This window comes from Calliphora vicina, chromosome 1, assembly GCF_958450345.1.
Source record: "Calliphora vicina chromosome 1, idCalVici1.1, whole genome shotgun sequence".
In the NCBI taxonomy this organism is placed as follows: Eukaryota; Metazoa; Arthropoda; class Insecta; order Diptera; family Calliphoridae; genus Calliphora; species Calliphora vicina.
Genome location: NC_088780.1, coordinates 120,408,841 through 120,432,649, shown reverse-complemented (window position 1 = coordinate 120,432,649; position 23,809 = coordinate 120,408,841). Strand labels below are relative to the sequence as shown.

At 30.6% G+C, this 23,809-nt stretch overlaps 2 protein-coding genes across 3 annotated transcripts; one reads left to right on the top strand and one right to left on the bottom strand.

Moving 5' to 3' along the window:
- The first annotated feature begins 3,193 nt into the window (after nucleotides 1-3,193).
- LOC135956341 (uncharacterized) lies at nucleotides 3,194-3,908 on the top strand. Its single transcript, XM_065506798.1, has one exon. It carries the CDS (start codon nucleotides 3,411-3,413, stop codon nucleotides 3,780-3,782), a length of 372 nt encoding a protein of 123 aa, XP_065362870.1. The 5' UTR covers nucleotides 3,194-3,410; the 3' UTR covers nucleotides 3,783-3,908.
- A 4,567-nt stretch (nucleotides 3,909-8,475) lies between these two features.
- Nucleotides 8,476-23,809, bottom strand: Epg5 (ectopic P-granules autophagy protein 5). Of its 2 annotated transcripts, none has more exons than XM_065515652.1 (25): nucleotides 23,669-23,809; nucleotides 22,781-23,592; nucleotides 22,598-22,718; nucleotides 21,088-21,252; nucleotides 20,526-20,831; nucleotides 20,306-20,463; nucleotides 20,019-20,246; nucleotides 19,719-19,942; nucleotides 18,159-18,334; nucleotides 17,280-18,097; nucleotides 15,871-16,014; nucleotides 15,394-15,787; nucleotides 14,991-15,328; nucleotides 13,315-13,438; nucleotides 12,941-13,236; nucleotides 12,304-12,775; nucleotides 12,038-12,241; nucleotides 11,426-11,978; nucleotides 11,129-11,353; nucleotides 10,892-11,064; nucleotides 10,182-10,516; nucleotides 9,796-10,119; nucleotides 9,157-9,738; nucleotides 9,029-9,088; nucleotides 8,476-8,955 (listed from the first exon to the last, which is right to left on the bottom strand). In XM_065515652.1, exons 1-25 carry the CDS (start codon nucleotides 23,696-23,698, stop codon nucleotides 8,694-8,696), a joined length of 7,524 nt encoding a protein of 2,507 aa, XP_065371724.1. In that variant the 5' UTR covers nucleotides 23,699-23,809; the 3' UTR covers nucleotides 8,476-8,693. The 2 variants fall into 2 exon arrangements, with proteins under 2 accessions (XP_065371724.1, XP_065371725.1); XM_065515653.1 differs by having other exon boundaries at nucleotides 20,306-20,454.

Here is a 23,809-nt window from a genome sequence, read left to right as displayed (position 1 = left end):
TGGTCAATCGTGTTCCGTTGCATAATTTTGGCGCGTTAATGTTGCAGAGAAACATCTGTGATCCAACCTTCAATGTTTCAGTAGCATAATTGAGGCTTGTTCTTCGTTCATTACTATGTCAATAGATTTGTATTTCATTGTTTCGCCAGTCAGTTTCAATTAATTCGCTCATTGAGCTTGTTGACATCATAATTTTTGGTACCAAAATTGCACGTTCCTACTGCCAATCCGAATTTTTGTAGTTGGTTGTAAGACTTGTGAATACCTTGTCGACAACGAATTGAATATTCATTTGCATTTGGCAGAAGTTCGGCGGGAACGAAATCTGATTTGTCAACGTTGTTTACTATATTAGTTGTACTTTTGGAAATTTGGTTTATCATCGGTGATAGTACAATGTTAACAGCGGCCTATTTGTTTTATCGAACGATATGAAAATTTGGTATGTACCGGACATGTTACACCAAATCATTCGCTTCAGAGTACACCACGAAATTAAAATTAGCATTGTTTGATCGTTGGGGATGAAAAAAAAACATTTATTTCTCGAATGAAAAAATAAAAATAATTTTTTGACAATTTTTTTTTTGGATTTTTTTTTTATTTGCAAAAGTTTGCCCACAATTACTGACCTTGAAATCATTAGCGGTATAGTGTCATTAGCGGTATAATCTAAAAATTTGATTTTATCACGCCCCTCCCCCACAGACCGAAAATCAAAATTCTAAAGATTCACTAAAAATTTGATAAAAATCGGTCCAGCCATATCTCCTGAACCACTATGCCGTTTTCGTGCAAACTTCACATAAACCATATACGGACCATCCCCAATGTACCCTGAAATTTTGGTTGAAATCGGTAGACCCGTTTTCGCAGTTAGTGGTGACATCAGTGTACACTTCTTTTTATATATAAAAAGATATGTATATATTAATTTTGTAAAATATTTGAAAAATTAAAGTGAAGGTAGTGTTAGGGACACACATGGTAATGATATTTAAACACATTGGTATGCAATTTTTTAAAGAACAAAACTATTTTATGAAAAATTATTTTAGTGATTGCAAAGGACCTTTAAAGCATTGTTGTAAAGTAAAAAAAAGAGTGGACTATATTTGATTTTTCCCTATTTAAATACATGGACAGCAAATTATCTGGTAATCTCAGGATCACAATTGCAAACAAGATAATAGCAGTACCACTAAATTTTTAAATATTTAAACTATTTTCATAACTTACTATATTGCACAAGCAGAAGAGAGTAGACGTCGAATATATTGCCAAAAGTCTGAACTTCCAAATAAAACAATTTTAGATCCATCAGTTCACAAAGTATTGCGCTATTTTCTTGCAAACCAGTCGGCATCCAGCGTACTCCAAACGAGTACCACTATGTATTTTGTGAATTTTGTTCTTTGGACTTTGTTTGCATCTAGAAATCTTCATATCGTTAACTTCTAAATTTAATTTTTTATTTGCTTTTCAGATTAACTGGATTATATTTGATAGAAATATTCTGGCGATATTTCGATCATCCTGAGGTGCAGTTTTCCGTTTGCAGTCCCAATTTAAAATTTTTTCTTTATAGAGTTGAATATTTGGAAACATTTTCACTTAAACAATAATTATCGAAAAAATAACTTTATTTAACATTAAATTTACAATAAAATCAACATATTTAGCTAACTAAAAGATATTTGACTTCTTTAAAAAAAATTAAATGAATTCAGTAATCCAATATTGCTATTTCAATGTTGATAAAAAAATATATATTAGTTGTGTTCGCGTACTTGATAATTTGTAATAATTTGTACAAATTATCACTGGAAGTTACGGGATTCCGTTCGTTTACTCTTAAAAACTTGTAACGAGAGAGCAAGAGAGTGTAAAAAGTGACAGTTCGTAGATAGAGAACATGATATTTTTTACTGGGCATTTTTTGTCCAGTAAAAAATATCAACATAAAAAATATGTTTAAAACATATTGTTGCAAATGTAAACAACAAAAAAAAAGTTGAAAATTATCACAATTTATAAGTTTTGCAAAGAAAATAATTAAAATAACACAAAACAAACGTTTTAAATTGATTTATAATAAAATACAACTTATTTTTACAAATTCTTGTTCGCGTACTTTTTTGGATATTTTTTTAGATTGAGAGTAAATGTATTTTTACGCTCTAAATTAAAGTTACTGGATAATTTTTACTGGAAAGTACGCGAATACACCTATTGTCATACATACATAAGAGCATTTACATATTTCCGAAGTTAACTTTTTTTTATAAAAAAATTATCTCACAAAAAATTAAAATGTTTAAAGACGTTGTACGCCGTTTCAAAAAAATTATAGTGATACTGCTATTTTCGTGTTCGCAACTGTACATATACATGGGGTCCAATATTTTTCAATTCGGCCTCCCATCACTGCCTCTTAAATTGTATTTCGATTCATCTGAAAATAGAAAATTTCCACTTCAGACTCGACCAGTTTATTTACAAGGATGTAAAATATATGTTATTGGCTGCTTAACGCTCTTAAGTTTAGTCTTGTTCATTACAAATTAATTTTTAATTAATGCATTCGAGAACTTTTGTTATTGCTCTCACATCAAAAAAAAAGTGGTCACATTAAGTTGAGAAGCTTTTATAATATTTCCTTAAGCTTTGATTATCTCAAAATCTTAATTGTTTAATAAGGCTTAACTCTTTTTAAGTTGGAAATCTTCAAAATAAAATTAATTAAAAATTGATACGTACCACTTACCACCATCCATCAATCCATCTAACCAGCCAGCCATTCAACTAATCATCTCTCTCATGTAAGAGCCATGACAATGGCCATGTTGAGTTAAAGAAATTTACCATTTACAAATGCGCAGTCTTAGCGTAAAGACGTGATTTGAATTTAAAGTCAACAAATAAATCGGATGTCAGATTTAAAACCACAATAACAAAAATAACCAAAAAAAAAGCTGTAAAAATATAATCAAATACATAGTAGTACATAATATAAAAATAAGAATAAGAAATAAATGAAAATAAAGTAAAAAAAAAGAAATCATTGCAATTTTTAAGAACTTAAAAATTGAATCATGATGAAAACAAAACCCCAACATGATTACAAAGTGAATCATTGAGAAATATATTCTAAAACTACAACAACGTTTGTATCTGTTTAGAAACCGTTACAAAAAGTATACGCGACGAAAAAACCTACAGAATATTTTCAAATTTATTGTAAAGAACATTTTTAAAATTGTATTTTCTTTTGTTCTCGCATTCACCACATATAAATACAACTATTGCAGTTAAAAAGCATCCAGTTGTGAACAGACCTTGATTAAAGAAAGAACTTTTCAAAGTGAAAAAAGTATTCGAATTCAGAATATAATAATTATAACAGAAACATGAAATTTTTAAATATTTTATTTTTACTGATCGTCACCATGTTGTGCAGTGATGTATGTGTCGGTCTATTCTTGCCTCTGCTGAAAGGCTTAAAGAGAAAACTTACTTACGGCGGTTATGCTCCTAGTTATGGCTATCGTAGTCCCCATGTGGGCTATGGTTATGGTGCCGGCTACTATGGTGGTTATGGCAGCTCATCGTATGGAAATTATTATTCGGCTGCCAAACCCTATTACCCACGTCGCCATCGCGGTGGTAGTAAACGCACTGGACGTACTTACAGTGATATTGCTCGCGTTATTAATCCTAATCCTTATGCATTTGTGGGCAGACGACCTTATCCAGCTCAACCCTTCTATCCCCAAGGATAATTATGATGCCGGCTATTATTTTGTGTATATGTGTATTTATGTGATAATTGTAATATTTAAAAATAAAAATATAAGAAATAAAATTATATTTGTAATTTACATATGTAAATTAAAAAAAAAATCAAATTGATTTGATTTGTTGGAAAATTGATTTTTTTTGACTCGGTCTTTATAGTGGTTATATGATTGCATCACTGCAATCAAGTTTAGCGTTCGAAAAAGCATATTTGCGATTATTGCTTTACGTCAAACGTTTTTTAATGCAAATTGTTGGCAGTGATGCCGCAAATTTGTGCAACCAATGCATCATTAAGTTATATGTTGCAAAAGTTTGCAGGTCGTGGCATCAGTGATGCACAAATTTACTGCATTTACGAACACACCCATGGTTAATTATGGACCGATCCTCACAAAAGATGGTAGAAAGATTTAAGTTCATATAAAACTTGTTTATGTCCAATTTCATCACGATATTAATTATGATAAGACAATTATGAATGTTCAAGTCATTTTCTAAGGTGGACCATGTATGGGGACTAGGGGCAAATGTTGACCGATTTTCGCCATACTATACCATTCAAAATTAGATCGTCTTAGAATTTCATAAGGATTCAGAATATATAATAAAACTTATAATCGTTACGGTCTCTGGTTTATTTGGCTTATTCATAAGTAATATTAAATTCTTTGTTCTACAATCAGACCAATCATGAATAAAAAATCCGCCAGAGTTTTTTTTTCCCATTTTCCTACTCAAATTCATTGTTAAAAATGGGAAAAGGAAAAAAAACTCCCACGAATTTTTTATTTGTGATTGGGCTGAATATATTTTTAAAGTAGCTACTAAATTCTGCATATAAATTATTTTTAAAATTTTGCATTATTGGCAAAAGAGGGACCTTTCTACATAAATACAAAGTTTGTATTAATACAACTTTTGCATTTTGAAATATCTGTATCATCAGTTGATAAGAGCAAACTAATAAAAAGTATTTTACAGAGCAGTGACACATTTCAGAACCGCCACTGTATATTTATTTAGGATAAAAAATAGTCTCCTAAAATATTGTTATTTTAGTAAATATGTTCCTGACCACATTATTTAATGGGCTTAAATCAGTTAAATGGCAAATCATTTTAAATAAATCTTATTATAAAGTGGAAAAGCTAGACGACACCTTTTTTTCAAAATAAATGTTTTTAAATTAGATTGCCTTTGTTCTGAAAGTATTACAATAAGCTTTCTATTTACAAAGTTTTAATATAATTTAAAAGATGGTAATTCCTGAAATAAAAAATTCTATATTTTTGCCATCTACTTCTATTTATCTTATATGTCCCACGTATTTTAAACATTTATTTATTTTGCAATTTGTTTAACCATTTATGTCAGTCAACTATTGTATGTTTTCAAATGACTGCAAATGAAGTCTTTTATTGTACATTTAACATAAATTCCTTTCTAAATTAGCACAACCGGAAAAAATCCCCTTCAAAAAAGTACCATTTATGAAAATGTTATGAATAATACGCAAATTAATTTATTAAATAGATATAACGGAAATTATAAATTAGCTAAATAATTAAAATAGAAAAAAATCCAGCTGGGATTTTTTAATGACTAGGCCGGTTTAAATATGTTGAATCTATTAGAAATTCCATATATTTAAGACATTTACCCCCATTAACACGAAGTCTGTTTAGGTGTTAACTAAATTTAAACTAACTATCGTTTAAAATTATTTTTGTATGAAAACTGTCAGTATAACTATTAGTTAACACATAACCAGACTTCGTGTTACTGGGGGTTAGGTAGATTTTCATAGATTTTCATTTACTAATATTTTAACCTAAAAAGAAAAATTACGCCATTACGTACAAATTATTCAAAACTAACAAACGAACGCATTTGAGACATATTTATGATGAATGCATTAAATTATTATAATGATGATATAGATAGATCAAACATATAAAAAATAAATAAAACAAACACAAGCAGCTTAATTTATTTATAATAAGGACGTGTTCCGAATAACAGACACGTTTTTTTCTAAATTTATGTACAAACGAAATTAACACAATTTATAAAGAAGTAGAGACTATTAAGAACAAGTTAAAAGATTGATCTGTCTTAAAAGATCTAAGCATGAGTTAATGTTTAAAAAGTGACAACTTTTCAAAACATTCTCTTAGATTTTTTTAATAGAATATATAACAAAAATTTAGCACGAATTCTTGGTAGAGAAACTTCAGATCATCTATTCCAGAAATTGAAAAACATTGAATTGTACACACTTAAAATAGTTATTTTTAGTGGACGTAATAGTAATTTGGATTTTTATGGACATTTTCGTATACAAATGAAGTGTCTATAATACACCCACACAAAGTTTATTGTGTAGGGGGGGAGGTGAACTAAATCGAAAGAGGTGTGTATAGTTGTGTTTATTAGCATTTTTAATGAACATGTCATGAATTTAAATTGATCAAATATGTGCATATAACTGCTATTTTATTGATTTATTTTTGTTTTTGCAAAGTTTATTCAACTTTAAGGTGAAGTTGAAAAATGTTAAATTTTATTTACAAAAATCTAGATCAAGTTTTTAAGGTCATGGTTCCACCATAATTTAACACGCAACAAAAGTATATTTTCGTTAAGAAAAGTGTATTTTCGTTAAAATCAATAAGTGGAGGAGTACATAGTTTGAATTTGTGGACAATAAAAATGTAACTGTTGGTAATTTTATATTTCGATATGAAAGAAAAGTCTTTCAAATTCGTATGCTTTATGTATTGCATTTACAAAATATTTTCTTTCAAATCGAATTACGCAATACCCCATTGCTTGTACGGAATTTTTTTATCAGGATTTTGATAAATCTTAATAATATACAAAATATATATTTGCATGATTGGCACAATATTCTAGCTTCAAATCTTTTGATTAAACTCAAAACAAATTAAAATAAAACTTAGTTTGTTACGTTCTTCAATACAATGGTGGACAACACAATTGAAACTCTTTTAAATGTTTAATTAAAAAAAAATACCTATGAAATTTTGTTGTTGCGTATTTTTTAATACTATCGCTCATTTGCTGCAACGACGTCATAACTCACAAAATGTAATTTTTCAGGAGACGCATTTTTAGTTTTTAAACCGATATATCGCATTCACGTCACCATTTTTTACCCTAGTGAAAACGCGAACTTTCACAAAATCACAAAAACCTTATTATGTATGCGGTTCGAATTTTGGCAAGGGTATAAAACGGTGACGGTTCGTATATTTGCAAGGGTCAAAAATGGTGACTTGTATAACCTTAATTAAATTGTGAAAGTTGACAAAACAATGGAAACATAAGTTTAATTTTTCCTAAAATGGTCTGGCCTTTTTAGTGACAGTATTCTGTTGGATAACTTTGCTTTTTATTACTGATTCACAGTGACGATGGTGATCAATAATTTTCCATAGGTTTTCTATGCGATTGAGTTCTTTCGATTGGGCAGGCCACTTCAAAACACGTACCTCATTGGATTGTAAGCACTCAGTTACAACCCTAGAGGTATGTTTGTGGTCAATGTCGTGCTGGAATCTTCAAACTAGGGGCATATTTTCCCCAGCGTGTGGATACGTAACATCGTTTTAAATGCACCTGTAAACACCTAAAGCACCTAAAAACATCCCCCACCATAATATCGCCAATGCCAAACTTGGCATTAACAGTATTCCATTTCTGAATTGACCAGATTAAATGTTCTTTGGCAAATTGTACGATTTTTTTTAAATCCTCATTTTGTCCTGCGGCTAACAGTTCGAGAACTAATTTTTGGGAATTTCTTAAACACTTTGCTATTAAATTATCTTGTCTTGGAGTTGTTTCATTAATGCCGGATATAACCTAACAAGATGTTTCGAAATAATTTGTATTCAAGTAAATACCAACGATACCTTCAAGTGGTTACCTTTTTAGTTCATTAATACTTATTGTGATGTATTAACTTCTGGGAGTGGAGTAGAGAACATAAAAGACAATCTGTCAAAAGGTTACCTAAATATAATGGCTTGCGTAGGTAAACACTTTGGTGAAGTATAGGAGGGGAACAAACTAAAACAGAGACTAAGCGTTTAAAGAACGTTGAAACTATATTCCGAGCCAAAATACTGTGCAAGTCTATAGATCCCACAAATATATTGGACATATTCGGAAATTCTTGCTGGAGTTAACAGCCTTTGGCTGAGCCGGCTGAACCGTCCAGCCAATGGTCAAGCTTTTAGCTTATCCACTTTAAGCAGAAGTCCTTAGAGACACACACAGAAAGCAAAACTGTTTAGCAGGTAGGTGCCGACTGCTATCCAAGGGAGACAACTTCATGTAATTTCTCAAATAAAATGTAATATTTTAGGAAAAAGTGAAATTTTGAATATAATTAAAATTTTACAGATTTTTTATAATAATAAATGAATTTTGTTTACCAAACATTCCATTAACATTGTAACTCGTATTTTTTGTACCAAATATGGATTAATTATATTGACCACTATATTTCCTAAAATTACAACAGCATTCCTTATTGAGAACAAACACTAATGACTTAAACCGAATGAGATGAAATGAAACTTACCGCTCACACAAAATTCTTTTGAATAATGAAATTCTGTAATGAAAATAAAAATCATATATTAATTAATATTTCAAAAATATTACATATAATTTTATTCTTTAAGAAAAAAAGTAAAATATTAATAATCGAAATTAAAATAACGTATGGATTCACTTACTTTTTTACGATTATAATGTAAATATGTTTATAAAAATAACTATAGAAAAATAACCAGACTCACAAAAAGTATGTGTATGTATGCGTATTAGTACAAGTAAACAAAAATTAACGAAAATCACTTTTACATAGCAGGAATTTTAAAGTCCATTTCCCAAACTTCGGGTACCGTGGTAAGAAAGACGTTATTATAAAATAACGATATTATACGACACACCAAATGAGACACATCACTTAGCTGAGGCATTGGATTTTCATTCAAAATGCCTATAGATTGAACAATCAATGGTTTAACATCGATGAATTTTTTATTGGCCAATAGCATTGATAATTCCCGCACAGAGGAGGAATGATCTTCGCTAGGCACTACACTATCACCCGTATGACTAAAAATAAATGTCAAATAAAATTATATTATATTTATGTCTTAATTAAGTTATTTGCAATACAATTAGCTACCTTTTATAGGGGAACAAAGAAAATACCACAATTGCCAGACAACGTGTTAGAACTTTACGTCTGCAAGAAAGTATAAAATATGTATGTTTATAATTTGTATAATTAAACAAATATTAAAATATTCCTACTTGTTTGTTACCACATCCTTTTTAAAGCCAATAGCTCCTAAAATACCATCACCCCAACTTTCTGCTTGTGTTGATATTATTTGTAAATGGCGTGCCAACATTATTAAAGGTTTTCTGGCGTTGTGTGGTTCCTGTGCGATAATTCTACAACCCCATGATATCATAGAACCCCAAACTACTGCCAAAACAGGCTCACTAGAAGGCTCTGTCTTTAGACTTTCCACCAATTGACTTAGATCTTGCAGGAATGTTATTTGATCACCAACTGTGGGCATTTTTTCCATTTTATATAAAATGAAAATATGCAATGTAAACATTGAGGAATTCCTCATAATCGGCATTAATTCCAGTTTCTCCAACGACATTTGCAATAACTGCAATAGGTTTACCCAAGAGGGTGTATGCCAATCTAAACTCTCCTGCGAAGAACGAAAATAAAAAGCAATACTAGTCTCCAGTAACGTATAAGTACCGCCTATAAAAGCTTTCATATGACCAATGGCACTTAAAATACTGCACATCAATATATTGCCAGGTTGGGCATGTAACTCCTGCCATTTCATCATACATTCAATGTGTAAACTAAAATTGATTTCATACAATAGGATTCAAACACAAATATTTATTGCATAAACTCACTTTGAAGTTTCCTCACTTTGTGTTTGCATAGGTAAAATAATTTCCAACATTACATTTAAGGCCTCACGTCTTTGCTCCTCGTAGGATTTTGTAGCAGCCAGCGCACACAAGGATTGATTTAAAGTATTTAGCAATTCTTCGAATGCATTTTTAAATACACGATGTCCTTCTTTTGTAGCCAAAAGTTTTGAATTTTTGGCCGCACAAGCTCTTTGCAAACGAATCATAGATCTTGTATATAAGATGCGTTTTGCTGTAGCATTCGATATATTTTTAGTTTGATCACCACGTTCTGGCATCATCGCACAGGTTAAACGAATTAAGCTGTCACAAAACAGACGATGTTAAAACACATTTAGTTTTATACAATATTTAGAAATTCTTACTCTAATACCGCTCTATCGGCATAATTGCTTTCTGTTGGTATTTTAAGAATGATGGTCGGTTCCACTGTGGTCACAAACCATTTCAATAGATTCTCCAATTCTGTATATTCTACCATGTACCAAGGATAACTAATGGCATCTTCAAGTATTTTGCTTGTATTCACTTGTATGTGTATATTGGGCTCAAAGGCGATTTTAATGAAAATTGTAAATAAACGTGAGACGACTGTCGTTCGCTGTTGTACGGATATTGTAGGCAGTGTTTCGGAAAACCATTCATTCCAATTTATGCGTATAAAAATGTGTCCCAGCATGGCATGGGCTTCAGGAATGAACTAGAACAATATTAAAAATATAAATACTTTATATTTTATTAATTCCATGAAAGATTTATAAAAAATTCATAGGTTGACACCTCATAACCTCATAATGCTAAAAGAATCGTTTCTCATCGCTTAATGAAATAATGACAAGGTGTCAGTCTATGACCACCAATATGTATAATGTAAAAAGTAGTTTTGAATTTCAGGTAACCAACAAATTTAAGTTCTTGAAGTATTGTTTTTTTTAAACTTTTCAAGGACAAATCAATTTATTTGACTATATATTTTGTATAATATATTTATTGAGTACAAAAAGAGATTGGACAATTTAGCTGAAACTTATATTGTAAAACACATGGCAATTAGTTAATAAATTTAAAGTCTTACCTTTTGTAAACTGTCGTATAACATATCGATATATTCCACTTGAGGTTTAAAATATTCCCAAGGTAGTTCAGCAATACCCTCATGTATGGGTCCATATACAAAATACTCAATATTGGGAATCGTGAAATGGTGAATGTACCAACTAAACGTATGAGCCAGAATTTTATGAGAAACTAAAAATAATTTATAAAAAAGATTAGAAAAATATAACTAATTGAAAAATAAAAGAAAACCTACTCGGTAAATTTTCCAAAATAAATATTAAAGTTCGAATGAAATTTTTAATAATTATTCTGCTAGAACCAGCATGCTGTTCACTCCAAGGGTATAACATTTTGCCATTAACACTATTGATCAGCTGACGTATCCAATTGGCAGAAGATTCTTGAATTGTTTGTTCGGTGTAGGTAATAAGCCAGGGCGAATACATTTCTATTATGGAACCAAATACTAAATCACAAACTAAAATAATTGTGTATGCATTAGTTTATACAAAGTTTCATTAATATCCAACAAACAAAAAAAAAAACTCACTTTGATCTGCTAACAATTCCTGATAGGTACATATAGCGGTCACTAGCAGACAATGGCCAAAACAAGAAAACCACAATGCCAGAGGTTTGCAGTAGTCTTTGTGTTTAGGGTATAGGCCATGTAAACCATGACTTAAACGCTCCTTTTGAAAGTGACGAGCAAATAACATGATCGTATCTGTTGAAGCCTTAAGATTAAAAAGGTTTTGTCTTCTAGCAAAGTCCATTGAAATCTCTTCTAATTTTTCTTGGCTGGTATTCAAATTAAATTGTTCACAATTGAATTTAATGAGCAATGAATTCAGAAGATCCAACAGTACTATGGGCATTAATTTCTGATCGGATATGCGATCTAAAACCATTTGCATAACTTCACCATAATGTTCGGGAAAATCATAATCGAATATGTGAACCAAATGACGACGAAATTGATCTTGCAAAAGAGACGAGGAAGGCTGAGACCAAGACTCTAGACCTTGTAAAACCAATTGTAATAGGTTATTTATGTCGAATAGTTTGGGACGATAGGACTCCAGCCATAATAATAAATCAAACTGTTAAATATAAAATAATTCAAGTTTATCCTAAAATGGTATTAGTAAATATATCATACCTTAGAAAACAAAACAAATAAAATTTTTGTATCACAGCGCTTCAAATGGGAATCAATAAGGAATTGATACATTTTTAGGAAATGGGGAGGACGTGTTTGACTGGGCACAAATACACCAGTCATTGCTTTTATTAAATTTGGCCTTTTTATGGCCAGCTCTAATATTTTTAAACCTTCACTTTCCTGGTTTTCTTGTATAAATACCTAAAAGGTTTAATATTTATTTAGCAAGTCATAAATTTTTAATTATTTTACTTTTAACTCACCCCCAAATCATTTAATAATTCTGTGTAGAATTTGTTTGTAGCATTAAATTTCATTGTTATATCCGACATATTCTCAATGACATGATAGAAATACTCTATGCCCGTATTCGACTTCAATTGATTCATAACATCATGTGGATCATTGCTCTTTATCAACAATAAACGTAGAATCTGACCAATTTGTCCCACACATTTGGCGAAATCTTCTACATTTTCGTTTAACATTTCATCAACGATTTTGTCATGTCGTTCGCGATACGTTGTGATTTTCTCCTGTACTTGTTCATCTTTGCGTATCATTTCTAGAGTTGTAATTATTCTAGCAGGATTTGTGCACTGACGATTGAATAGCAGTGAATTACAACTTTTAATTTTTATTTCTTCATAAGGCACCATTTTATAAAGATTTACAATATTGTCCATGTAGTTGCGATTAATAGCGTTGAGTTCAGAAGTTTTAAAGTGAAATTTACTGTGAGTAAAAAAGGAAATAATGTAAATTAATTACATTTAAAAGAGTTTTGTTGACAATCGTGTTGTGTACAATATTCGGTTGTGTCGTGTCATTTATGACTAGGAGTGCATTTTATTTACAGCAACTAATTTTGAAAAAAATTATGATAAAAAATTTACTTACGTTGCAGTACCAGTTAAAACTCTCAGCCTTTCTTTCAATTCCTTCAGAGAATGCTGTGAAATTTCCTTTTGCACAAACACAGAAGGTTTAATATATTGCGGAGGAGGTAAATGTGAATCATAAGAACTTAAGTGTGACTTAATACGTTGTATAGGCGTAGCTTTTGCTTTCGGCTGCAAAGGAGAGCGTAAATTTGTATTGGACTTTAAACGGAAACATTTGCGGGACCATTGATCTGCCTGATAACGTTGTTCTTTGCGTATAGAGGGGAGATATAAGAACTCAGTCCAATGAGTCTAAATAATATATAAGAAAATTAACCAATTATAAAAAAAAACAGAAATATTTGTATAATAAGAACTGGATTAATTTACCGTATTGCCGTTAAGAATTTCTTTTAGTTTTTCATTATTATATTGAGGCGGATAATTGGTTTGTTCCTTAGACATTTTATTCATAGCTGTATCTTCTAGCCACAAGGCATAGGTTTTCATAATTCTAAAATAATAAATAATAATCAATTATTTTATACATAGAGCGGAAGATATACATAGAGCGAAGTTTTAATAACATTGGTTCAAGGACTCATATACCTCCCATATATCCATAATTAGAAACGGAATGACAAACTTATATAGGGTAGAAGGGGGATCATTCGCCATAGGGGCACATCTGCCAACACCGAATAACCGAGTAATCAATTTTGTTACATTATCAAGATAATATCTTGATAATGTAAACATATTATGTTTTCGTTTATCGATTATTTACCATCCCTGCAGTTTGGAAATTTTAATTTTACATATGATTTGTGATGTGATTGTTTTTCAAAAAGCTTTGAAAATATTTCAGCGTGTGAATTTTTTTGTGCTAACTTCTTTAGTTTTTGTGTTTACAAAAAATATATTGGTTGGTGATAGAATGTCAATAATAGGGAACAATAAGTGACAATAGTGTTTTCGATCATTTAATTAGAAGTAGTTTTATAACAGTAAAATACGTTTATATTTTTTGATTTTTACTCCATGGGTTGGGTGGTTTCGCCATTTTTGGTCAGTCAAGAAATGTTAAAAGAATTTGTATTGTGGTTTTAATTTTCGATCGCCTCCAAAAAAAAGTGGCGTAGTGTCCCTCTTCTACCCTTCATATACCCTAAGCACTAGGGTATTCAATTAATCGGGTTCCTGGTTTAATCGGTTAATCGAGCAAATAATTAATCGGGGTTTAGATTTCGATTAACCGAATAATTTGTATTTTAATTTTATATTTAAAGGAAAAACACGAATTTTGTGTACTTTTATAAGCATTTTGTTTATAAAAAATCAAAAACATAAAAACCAAACAAAATATAACAATTCAATAAAACAATAAATAGCAAATATTCTGAAAAAAACTTTTAAAAAAAGAATATAATTCAAATGCTTTCCTTTGAAACGATTTTTTTTACTTTTTAATAAAACTTGACTTGACAAAACTCTCTCACTGATTGTATAAATCGAAAGTAAGGCATGATAAAGAATTTCTCAGTTATGTTTTAAGTTTTCTCTAAGCGTATAAAATCCTCCATCATTCCATTGGAGTTCTTTTTGGATTTTTTTAGATTTTGAATACTTTATTAGTTACGTCAAGTTCTGATAAAAGACTCGTTTCAGTAATGTCTTCAGTTTCGTCTAATACCATGTCGCCCTCGGACTCATTAGGACAAAGTTCATCATAGAAACATTCTAGAAAAAAGGTCATTTCCAAATTCCTTAGTTTCAGTTTTCGTACAATACTTCAAAAAAACTATTGCTAGAAAGAAATGTTCGAGTTCAGAAATAAAATTTGTGTGTTTTAAACTATATTTCTATATAAAGTGAAAAAAAAAGAAATTTCGGTTAATCGACACAAATTAATCGGTTTATTTGTTTTTTGAAAATCGTCAATTTTAAATTATTCGAACAGTTAACCGACCAAAATTAATCGGTTAACCGATTAACGGTTAATCGTTTGAATACCCTACTAAGCACTAATGGTGAAGTTCATAAAAAATACTAAATTTAATACTCACTTAGCACAATTTCTATAACAATAACTAAGACCATCATCTTGAGCATGCTTTTTTGCTTCATTTTCATATAGAGTTTCAGCCGCCTTAAGTTGTGTTTTAATTTTCTTCATTATTGTTATATTGAAATCATAGAATTTATCTGAAACTCCAAAGATTTGTTGGAAACTGTGATCGTCATAGTGTGTGGGTATGCGCGATAAATACAATTCGAAAAACTTTTGATTAATTATGGCAAAGAGAGCATGATTTATATCCATATTTGCTACTAGATTGGCATATTTGTAGATAACCAGCATATGGGCTGGGTAAGTAGGTTTTTTCGCTATATTTAAGGTTTTCTAAATACATGTAAAAATTATTAATAAACAAAAATTAACATTTATTTGACTACAAATTTAACTACCTTTAAAACAGCATCAACATTTGGTTTTGTACCAGCTGTACTTAGCTGTCGCAATAATTCAATCCATATACAAGAATCTTGTGTTTTGAATTCGATTTCGAGTAACACCAATGCCAACCAAGGATGATAGGCTGATACAACAGGCATTTTTGATTGATTGCCACCAAAGAAACCTTTAAGGGTAGACATTTTATTGACACCCTTCCAATCTGTACATTCCCTGTAGTAGTTGTGGAAAAATTCCAAACATTGCATATGAGCATCGGGAAATTGATATGCTACTCTAAGGATTTTATCCAACAAATAGACAACATAAGTATTTTGCCAATTGGGCAAAGCTGTAAGGCAATGTAGCCAAATGTTAATAAGATTTAAAGGGGATGAAAGGCCATAACTGTAAGGATTAGAAACAGATATATGTATATATTATTTATTTTTGTCTTATAATGAAAGTTTTATAAAATTCACTATACATACTTGTTATACGATGTTATTTGATGATGTATCATATTGTCGAACAGTTCCAAAACAGGTCCAACTGTATTTGGATAGACCATGTCCTTAGCCATTTTCAAGTAGGTTTTATCGGCATTTAATAAAGTATATAAAATAGCATGGAAACTACAAAACAAACCAAACATAAAAACCAGAGACATAACTGTTATAAGAAATATCCAACAAAAAAATTAGAAATAACTGTTATATTGTAGAAATAAATTTTTGTTTCTTTAAATAATAGTTATTCTCAATGAAAATAAGTTTTGCTTTTCAATAATTGTTATTCATAATAAATATTTTTTTTCGTTGCTCATAACTTTTATTTTTGATTTTTATATTTTTACGTTGCCTCATAAGAGTTATTTATAATAAATATTTTTGTACGTTACTCATAACATTTATTTTCGATTTATATATTTTTACGTTGCCTAATAAGAGTTATTTATAATAAATATTTTTTTACGTTACTCATAACTTTTATTTTCGATTTAACTTCACCTGAAGTCTCCACTTCTACCAATATCCGATTTTCTGATTGACGAATCGACGAATCTAAATACGTCATCGTTGTTCGGAACATCAATTAGAGAACTTGAAGTGGATTTATATTCAGAAGATGAAAAAGGCAATACAGCGCAGAGTTATTAGCAGCTATAACTGAAATAGAAAGCTTTAAACCTGTGAGACTGGACGTAGATGCCGATTTGTTGCAATATTAGGAAGAGAAAACGGATACTTTTGCAATTTTTAAATAAATTGGTTCATATTGTCTATGCACTGCCGGCTAAACGGCTTTCTGTTGAAAGAGCATTTTCTGCTTTGCGTATTTTGTTGACTGAGAATAGGTGCAGCTTGGCGGACAATGCGTTTGCTAAAACATTGATTGTGAAACAAAATTCTTCATAATTAAAAAACACACAATAAAAACCATCAGTCTCATACCAAGCTTTTTTTTTGCGACTTTAAAGGTTAAATACAATGTATGTACTAATAAAATGCAAGCAAGGAGATGAAAGAAACTTCTTTTGAGTTATGAGCAACGAAAAAAATATATTCTTTAGAATAACTCTTATTGGCAACTTAAAAACATACAAATCGAAAATGAGTAACGTAAAAAAATATAAATCAAAAATAAAAGTTATGAGTAACGTAAAAAAATATATATTATGAATAACACTTATTAGGCAATGTAAAAAAATATAAATCAAAAAAAAAAGTTATGAGCAACGAAAAAAAATATTTATTATGAATAACTCTTATTTGAAAACGTAAAAATTATTCATTGATTTATGCCTAACTTTTTCAGTCTCAAAAAATTTAATAACAGTTATTTTTGGTCTCTGATAAAAACAAATACTAAAATATTCTATTAACAGAACATCGCTTACCCCTCCGAATTCCCCAATGTTTCAGGCGTTTCCAAGAACAGAGGCACTATCAACTCCAAACATCTGATGACCGCAGCGTGCCGATGATCACTTAACAAACGCTGCATTAACTCAAACCCCTTCTGACATATTAAAGGTATCGAATGACCATGCGATGACACTAATATGGCTACAAATAAAGCCAAAGGCCTATTCTCTGTGACGCCCTGATATATCAAATCAATACGTTCCAATTCAGAGACAAACATTAAAGCTTCTGCCGGATTACGTAAAGTAAGCTTAACTTGTTCTACATTCTGATCCATGATATGCAAACGTAATATGGAAACTATACTCCAACACCAAGTACTAAATTGTTCCCTGGTCGATTGACTAAAATCAATAAGACTTGAAACCTGGCGTACACTTTCCGAAATACCCGATAGTCCTAAAACTTCAGGGGCGTGTTTGGTCAAAGCATCGGAAATAAGACAGGCCATGCGCACGTGTATGTTGTGAGGCAAAAACAAGCGACCATCACAATCGAATGACCAATTTAAATGACTGATAATAATGCGTGCCAACATATTTTCGGCTGTTTTAAAATCGAAATGCAACAGCCAGTTGGAAAGTGTTTCAAAACTTTCCATATCCGGTTTCCAATTTTCAAGTGGTAGCGATTTAAATAAATATTTAACATTTTCACATTCCTCAAAGCGTGTCTTCAGTTGAGCCAACAAACAGGACATTAAATCTTCGTAGGATAAAGTTAAATTAACCAACATATCTCGGGCAGTCTTATAGCAAATGTCACGGGTATCATTATTGATGAAGCCAATCTGTGAAAAGTAATTCGTGGAATATGTTATGGCCGTTTGAATTAAGACGACTAATACTTACATTAAAAATATGCAAACAAATGATTTTTATTAAATCCCAATCCTTGTTTTTATCTCTATCGTTGGCCATTTCAAAGAAAGCTTGCAGTAGGTAATATAAATCCTCATCAGATGAGTCAGCATTGGCTATATTGAATTTGGCCCAAAAATCGGAGGCATTCAAAAGATCCATGTAATCTAAAAATTGTAATGCAAATAAAACCATTTATAAAAGGATAAATAAATTTCTTTAAAAAGATGAAAGCTTTGTTGTTAATTCTTGTTTTATTAAGTTTAATGATATTTTTACGTTTCATATTTTGTCGATTCATCTTGAAAGATTGGCCAATATATGGCTATTATGAACAATTTTTAGATACAATAAATTAGATAATACTAATAACAATAATAATAATTGTAATGCAACGTATTATAAATTATCATAAAATTTCCGTCATGTACAATTTTATAATATCTATGAAAAAAGTTGGGGAAAAAAATTCATTCCAATTATGAATTTCTTTTTTCTGTGAAATATTATAATTTTGTGAAACAATTTGTATACCATTCACCATGAGTGGCAAGGATATACATATCGAGCCATAACCGCCAAAAAGGCGTATGCGCCATGATTATCAATTTTCGTTTTTTGATAAATATCGATAGTTCTCGATCATTCGCATCATCTCATAAAATACCATCGCTGTATAATATACCGTTATGATTTTACAGCAAAAACAATTTAGACGTAAGTACAATTTATTGTTTTTTCTACATATTTTGTGAACAAGAAGTGGCGCTTACGTCTTTATTAGTTTTAACAAATTAATTAATATTAGTCTTTTAAGGTTGAAAACGTTAATTCGAATTTGTGTAAATGAATATAATTTGAACAATATAAAACAATTTAAACATTAAGTTGTGTTTTTAATAAAATTGGAAGGGTGTAACTGCCAGCGAAAAAGACGTAAGCGACATAAATGCCCGTTATCTTGGAAATATATGAAATAAAATAAATGCAATATATAGTTAAGAAGTAACTGTGCATACATACTCAATTTCACGGTAATACTTAGACTTCAACCAAGGATATTTAAAAAAAAAACCTTCCCCTGTAAAATTTGGTTTTTGGCGCTTACGACTTTTTTGCTGTTATGACTCGATATATAAGTTTGTCATTCCGTTTGTAATTTCTATATTTTTCATATGCGACCCCATAAAATATATATCTATGTATATTCTGGATTTTTATAGATAGCGGAGTCGATATAGTCATGTCCGTCTGTTTGCTGATATCAGCTTTCCGAAGCCCCCAAATAACATGCATACATGATTGATACATCAAAATATCCGCTACAGTTGCTATTTAAAACGAGAATATCGACCCACAAATGGCGAGATATAAGAAAAAACTGCGACTACCGCTATTTTTCACATACTATTTCCACCAAAAATTTTTTAACAATTTAAAAGTACTTTGTTGAAGGGTTTGTTGTCACAGACGAATACAGTAGTACTCTAAGATGTTTTTTTTAATCGCACTGCTAAAAATAATTTATTTTAAATAATGCATATTAATTACCTTCTTCCGGTGTTGTAAGATTTGATGGAAATCCCACATTCAAGTAATAAAATATTTGCCAAATTGTATCAGCATCCATAGAAGAAAAAGGCAATGAGGAGAAATACTGCCAAGTAGCCAAATTGCGAGTACGATATATATATCTGCAAGCTTTCAAAAGTAAACTGTTGTTTTCTAAAGCAATACGTTCGCTAATGGTCAAATCTTTTGAAATATTATTTTGCCTATAAAAACATGTAAAACAAATACCTTAAATTAAGCAAAAAATTAATAGAAATAAATTAAATTACAATGACTTACCGAAACAGCTCATGGTAATCGGAAACATATTGCAGAGAGTGTCTCATTAAACGTCCTAAACGTTTGGCTAATTGTTTATAACGTTCATTGTTGTAGGTCAACATGCCCTCACCAAAGAGAGTCAGCAGTTGGGAAAAGAACGCTAAGACTTGAAGCATTTTCTCAGCTGTTATGAAATCTGTTGCGACAATGTAATCATCTAGAAATTTTTCAATACTTAAAGCAGATCTGTCAAAAAAAATATTGGAAATTCAAGCTCAACTTTAAAATATAAAGTAATCAATAACCTAAATAGCTCCTCCAAGGGAATTTGATTGAGTAAAGCAATTAAATCACTTTCTTTTAGGCCCACACAATCACCGGCTGGCGTATGACTGTCTTCACCATCCGAATCCACCAATATCCAACGTTCCTCCGTGACCGGATCCGTTATTTCCTTTTGAGACTTTATTACAATTATTTCAAAATCATAACACATTTCGTGGCAGCAAAGCTTATTTTATTTACCTGAGTGAATTGCTTCAAATATTCATTACGCTTCTTAATGGGCATAAGTAGAACTTGTAACACTGACATGCAATGATTTATTTCCGGTGAATTTAATTGCAGTGGCAATTCATTTGTATGTTTGGAGGAGGTTAGAGGAACTTGTTGATTACAGGGAATTTGTATAAATTCACTAGCCCAAGTACCCACACCACTGGGACATCGTAAGATATTGAATAGTAAAAACCAATGATCTTCTTTGGTGGCCAAGCGTAAATGTAGCGATATTAGTTTTTTAAACCAAAATTTTAAATCTTTATCGAAATCCTGAAATTTTTGTATTTAGTTAGCTTGCTTGTATTGTATTTTTTTTACAAGAGACCTAAAATAACTCATCCACAAATCCGAATGTTTGAATTATTTTCAGTAATAAAAAATAAATTTATTTATCTTTATGAATTTTTATCAGTTATTTAAATTTGCGAAATAAAAACCATAATCAAGCTTTTTCAAATCGATGTAGTTTTTAAGATGCGTGGAGTACTTATTTTCGGTCTCTGGTGTTCTTAGACTAATTATGAACCTTATTGGGTGATAATTTCCTTGAAAAATGGAAAAGTATGCTTAAAGCTCTGCGTAGTTGTGCAATAATTGTCAATAAATTGCTGTCAAGTTGGGATTGAAGTTTAAGGGGTTCATCAACATCTTTTGAGGGACAGTAGATTAATTCATCTATCATTTGATCGATCTAAAAATAAAGAGTTAAGTTCATATTCTCTTAGCTACTTTTAACATAAAACAAGTAAGAGTGCTTTATTTGGCTGTGCCGAATCTTATACACCCTTCACCAAAGTATAGTTTAAGATAATTATTGAAAACAATTGTTGGTAAAAAATGTAAATAAGAAGTTATCGATAAAATTGAAAAAAGTTTTGAAATCAATTTTTTAATGAAACATTTTTCGTGAAACATTTAAAAAAAAATAGCAATTTTGGTGAAAACTATTTTTTGATAAACAAAAATAAAAATTTAAAAAAAAATTGTTAATACTTGGTGAAAAAATTTAGTAGTCTGGATTTTTTTACTTATATCTCAGTCATTTATAGGCCGGTTTTGCTCGATAAGCGGAATCCGCTATTTACAAAGATCCAGAATATTTATGAGGTCGCAAATGAAAATGTGGAAATTACAAACGCTTAAAACTTATGGTGAATGGTGAAGGTGAAAAATTTTGATTTGGCAAAAACCAGAGTTATTTTTGGTTATATATTGAATCTCGGTCATTCTATATGACTCAATTAAATAAAATAAATTTCACCAGAAATTTTATTCCATTCTACCTCAAGATAAAAGATATTCTGTATTATTGCAATTATTTGGTTATATATTGAATCTCGGTCATTCTATATGACTCAATTAAATAAAATAAATTTCACCAGAAATTTTATTCCATTCTACCTCAAGATAAAAGATATTCTGTATTATTGCAATTATCGTGCACTATTTTATGTTCTACAAGTTCCCTTCGGATTGAGATCAGGTGATTGCGCTGGCCACTTTATACTTATGTTCTCAAACCAGACTTTCACACAGCGGTTCAGGGAGTTATTTTGTAATTTGTTTCGAAAAGAAAATCGTTCGAAATTGTTGCTTAATACATTGTATTACGAAAATGTTTTCATTCGAAAAGAATTACATAACAACACTTCTGAACCACTTCAGATTCTTTGATCAAGTGGATCTAGTGATATCGCAACCACTTCAGGTTCTAAATAACAGAAACTAGTTCCGAAAGAATTTTATTGAAACTATTAAATTATAGTCGTTAATTGATTAGAGAAAAAACAAAAATTAAAAAAATGTTCGACAAAAATAGTTTTGCCTTCAATAGACGAGCATATACATAGTATGTACATAAAACTAGACGGTAGAAATTTGTGGCCGATTATAGGCTATAATAGGCTAGATTATGAACTATAAGTTTGAGATTTTGTTTTGTCCGACATTGTAAGTATATAGATTAGCTTACCAAATGAGTATAGTAGAAATACTGATGGCGAAGATTATAAAAACAAAACCATAACAAATCTTACCTTAATTTTAATGATTTTTGTTGTAATTAAATTACTGGTATATGTATTTGATATAATATCAAATAGAACTGTTAAAGCTGAGGTGGCAGCTTCCAAATTTTTACCATCAACTTGTATAATACTGTCAGGAACACAAAAATATCATGTAAATCTAAATTATCTCAATACAAAAATTCAACATACTTGAAAGTAACAGACTCTTTAACCTCTATTTTATCACCACATTTTTCGGAAAATGTCTTAGTAATGGGCACCTCTACCCATATGTGCTCTTGGGCAGCCCCTGCTTCTTTGCGAAATTTCTTGACATCATGTAAATTCATAGTTAATTTGCTTTGCATGTGATAGTATTCCTGCAGTGCAGCGTACAAAGGCTCATTTTCATAAGTCTCCAGAAGTGAATTCATAAGAAATTCCATTTCGAATTGTTGTACCACTGTGAGATCAGCACAATAATAATATTGATACAGTTGTTCCTGGCTAAGGGGTTGAAGTTTTGAGGCTGATAAACGAAAAGCGGAAGTACGTATTTTGGTAGGGCTATAAACGACAGCGGGCGCAGTTTCTTCATATTGAAAACGTTGTATCTGGGGATATTGAATCAAATTAGTTGAGCTTAAAGTTGTGGGCGGTTGAATATCCTCCAAGCAAGGAGGTGCCGAGGGAGTGTTTATGTTATCCTCAGGTTGAACTTGTGCTTCAGGTTTTGCTTCTATTCTATTAGCCCCCTTATCTGGCTGTATGGATTCGTCATCTTTATAGCCGGAAGCAATAAAACATTCTTTAGTCACTATATTATCTCTAGTGGCAGATGTCGATGCCACCAGGTCATTTATGTTGTCGATACTAGAGTTTTTAGCTTTTGTGACATCGCCGGCTGCAGCAGAAGTAGTTGGTATTTCTTTGTTAACAACGCAATTTTCTGACTCATTTTCAGAATCTTCTTCGATATCAACATGGGCCGCAGTCACTTTTATTTTCGATTTTTTAGATTTCTTTAAAGAAATTGTGTTTAACGAAAACAAAGTTTACTTAAATTTTTAATTCTAGGAATATCTTAATGTATCTTACGCTTTTTTTTGGTTTCTCCAAAGTCGCCATATTGATGATCCACAATTTATATTTTCTTTTTTACTAGCTATATTATTTTTTCGTTTCACTTTTTTTATTCCAAATGTATGGGATTAAAGTTCTTTGTATTTATTTTATATT

Excerpts from the sequence above, each read along its gene's own strand:
- LOC135956341 (XM_065506798.1), top strand. The coding sequence starts at position 3,411 with ATGAAATTTTTAAATATTTTATTTTTACTGATCGTCACCATGTTGTGC.
- Epg5 (XM_065515652.1), bottom strand. The coding sequence starts at position 23,698 with ATGGCGACTTTGGAGAAACCAAAAAAAAGC. Across the intron at positions 22,719-22,780 it reads AAAGAGTCTGTTACTTTCAA|TATTATACAAGTTGATGGTA; the intron begins GTATGTTGAATT and ends TGTTCCTGACAG. Across the intron at positions 13,439-14,990 it reads TGTTATAGAAATTGTGCTAA|AATTATGAAAACCTATGCCT; the intron begins GTGAGTATTAAA and ends TTATTATTTTAG.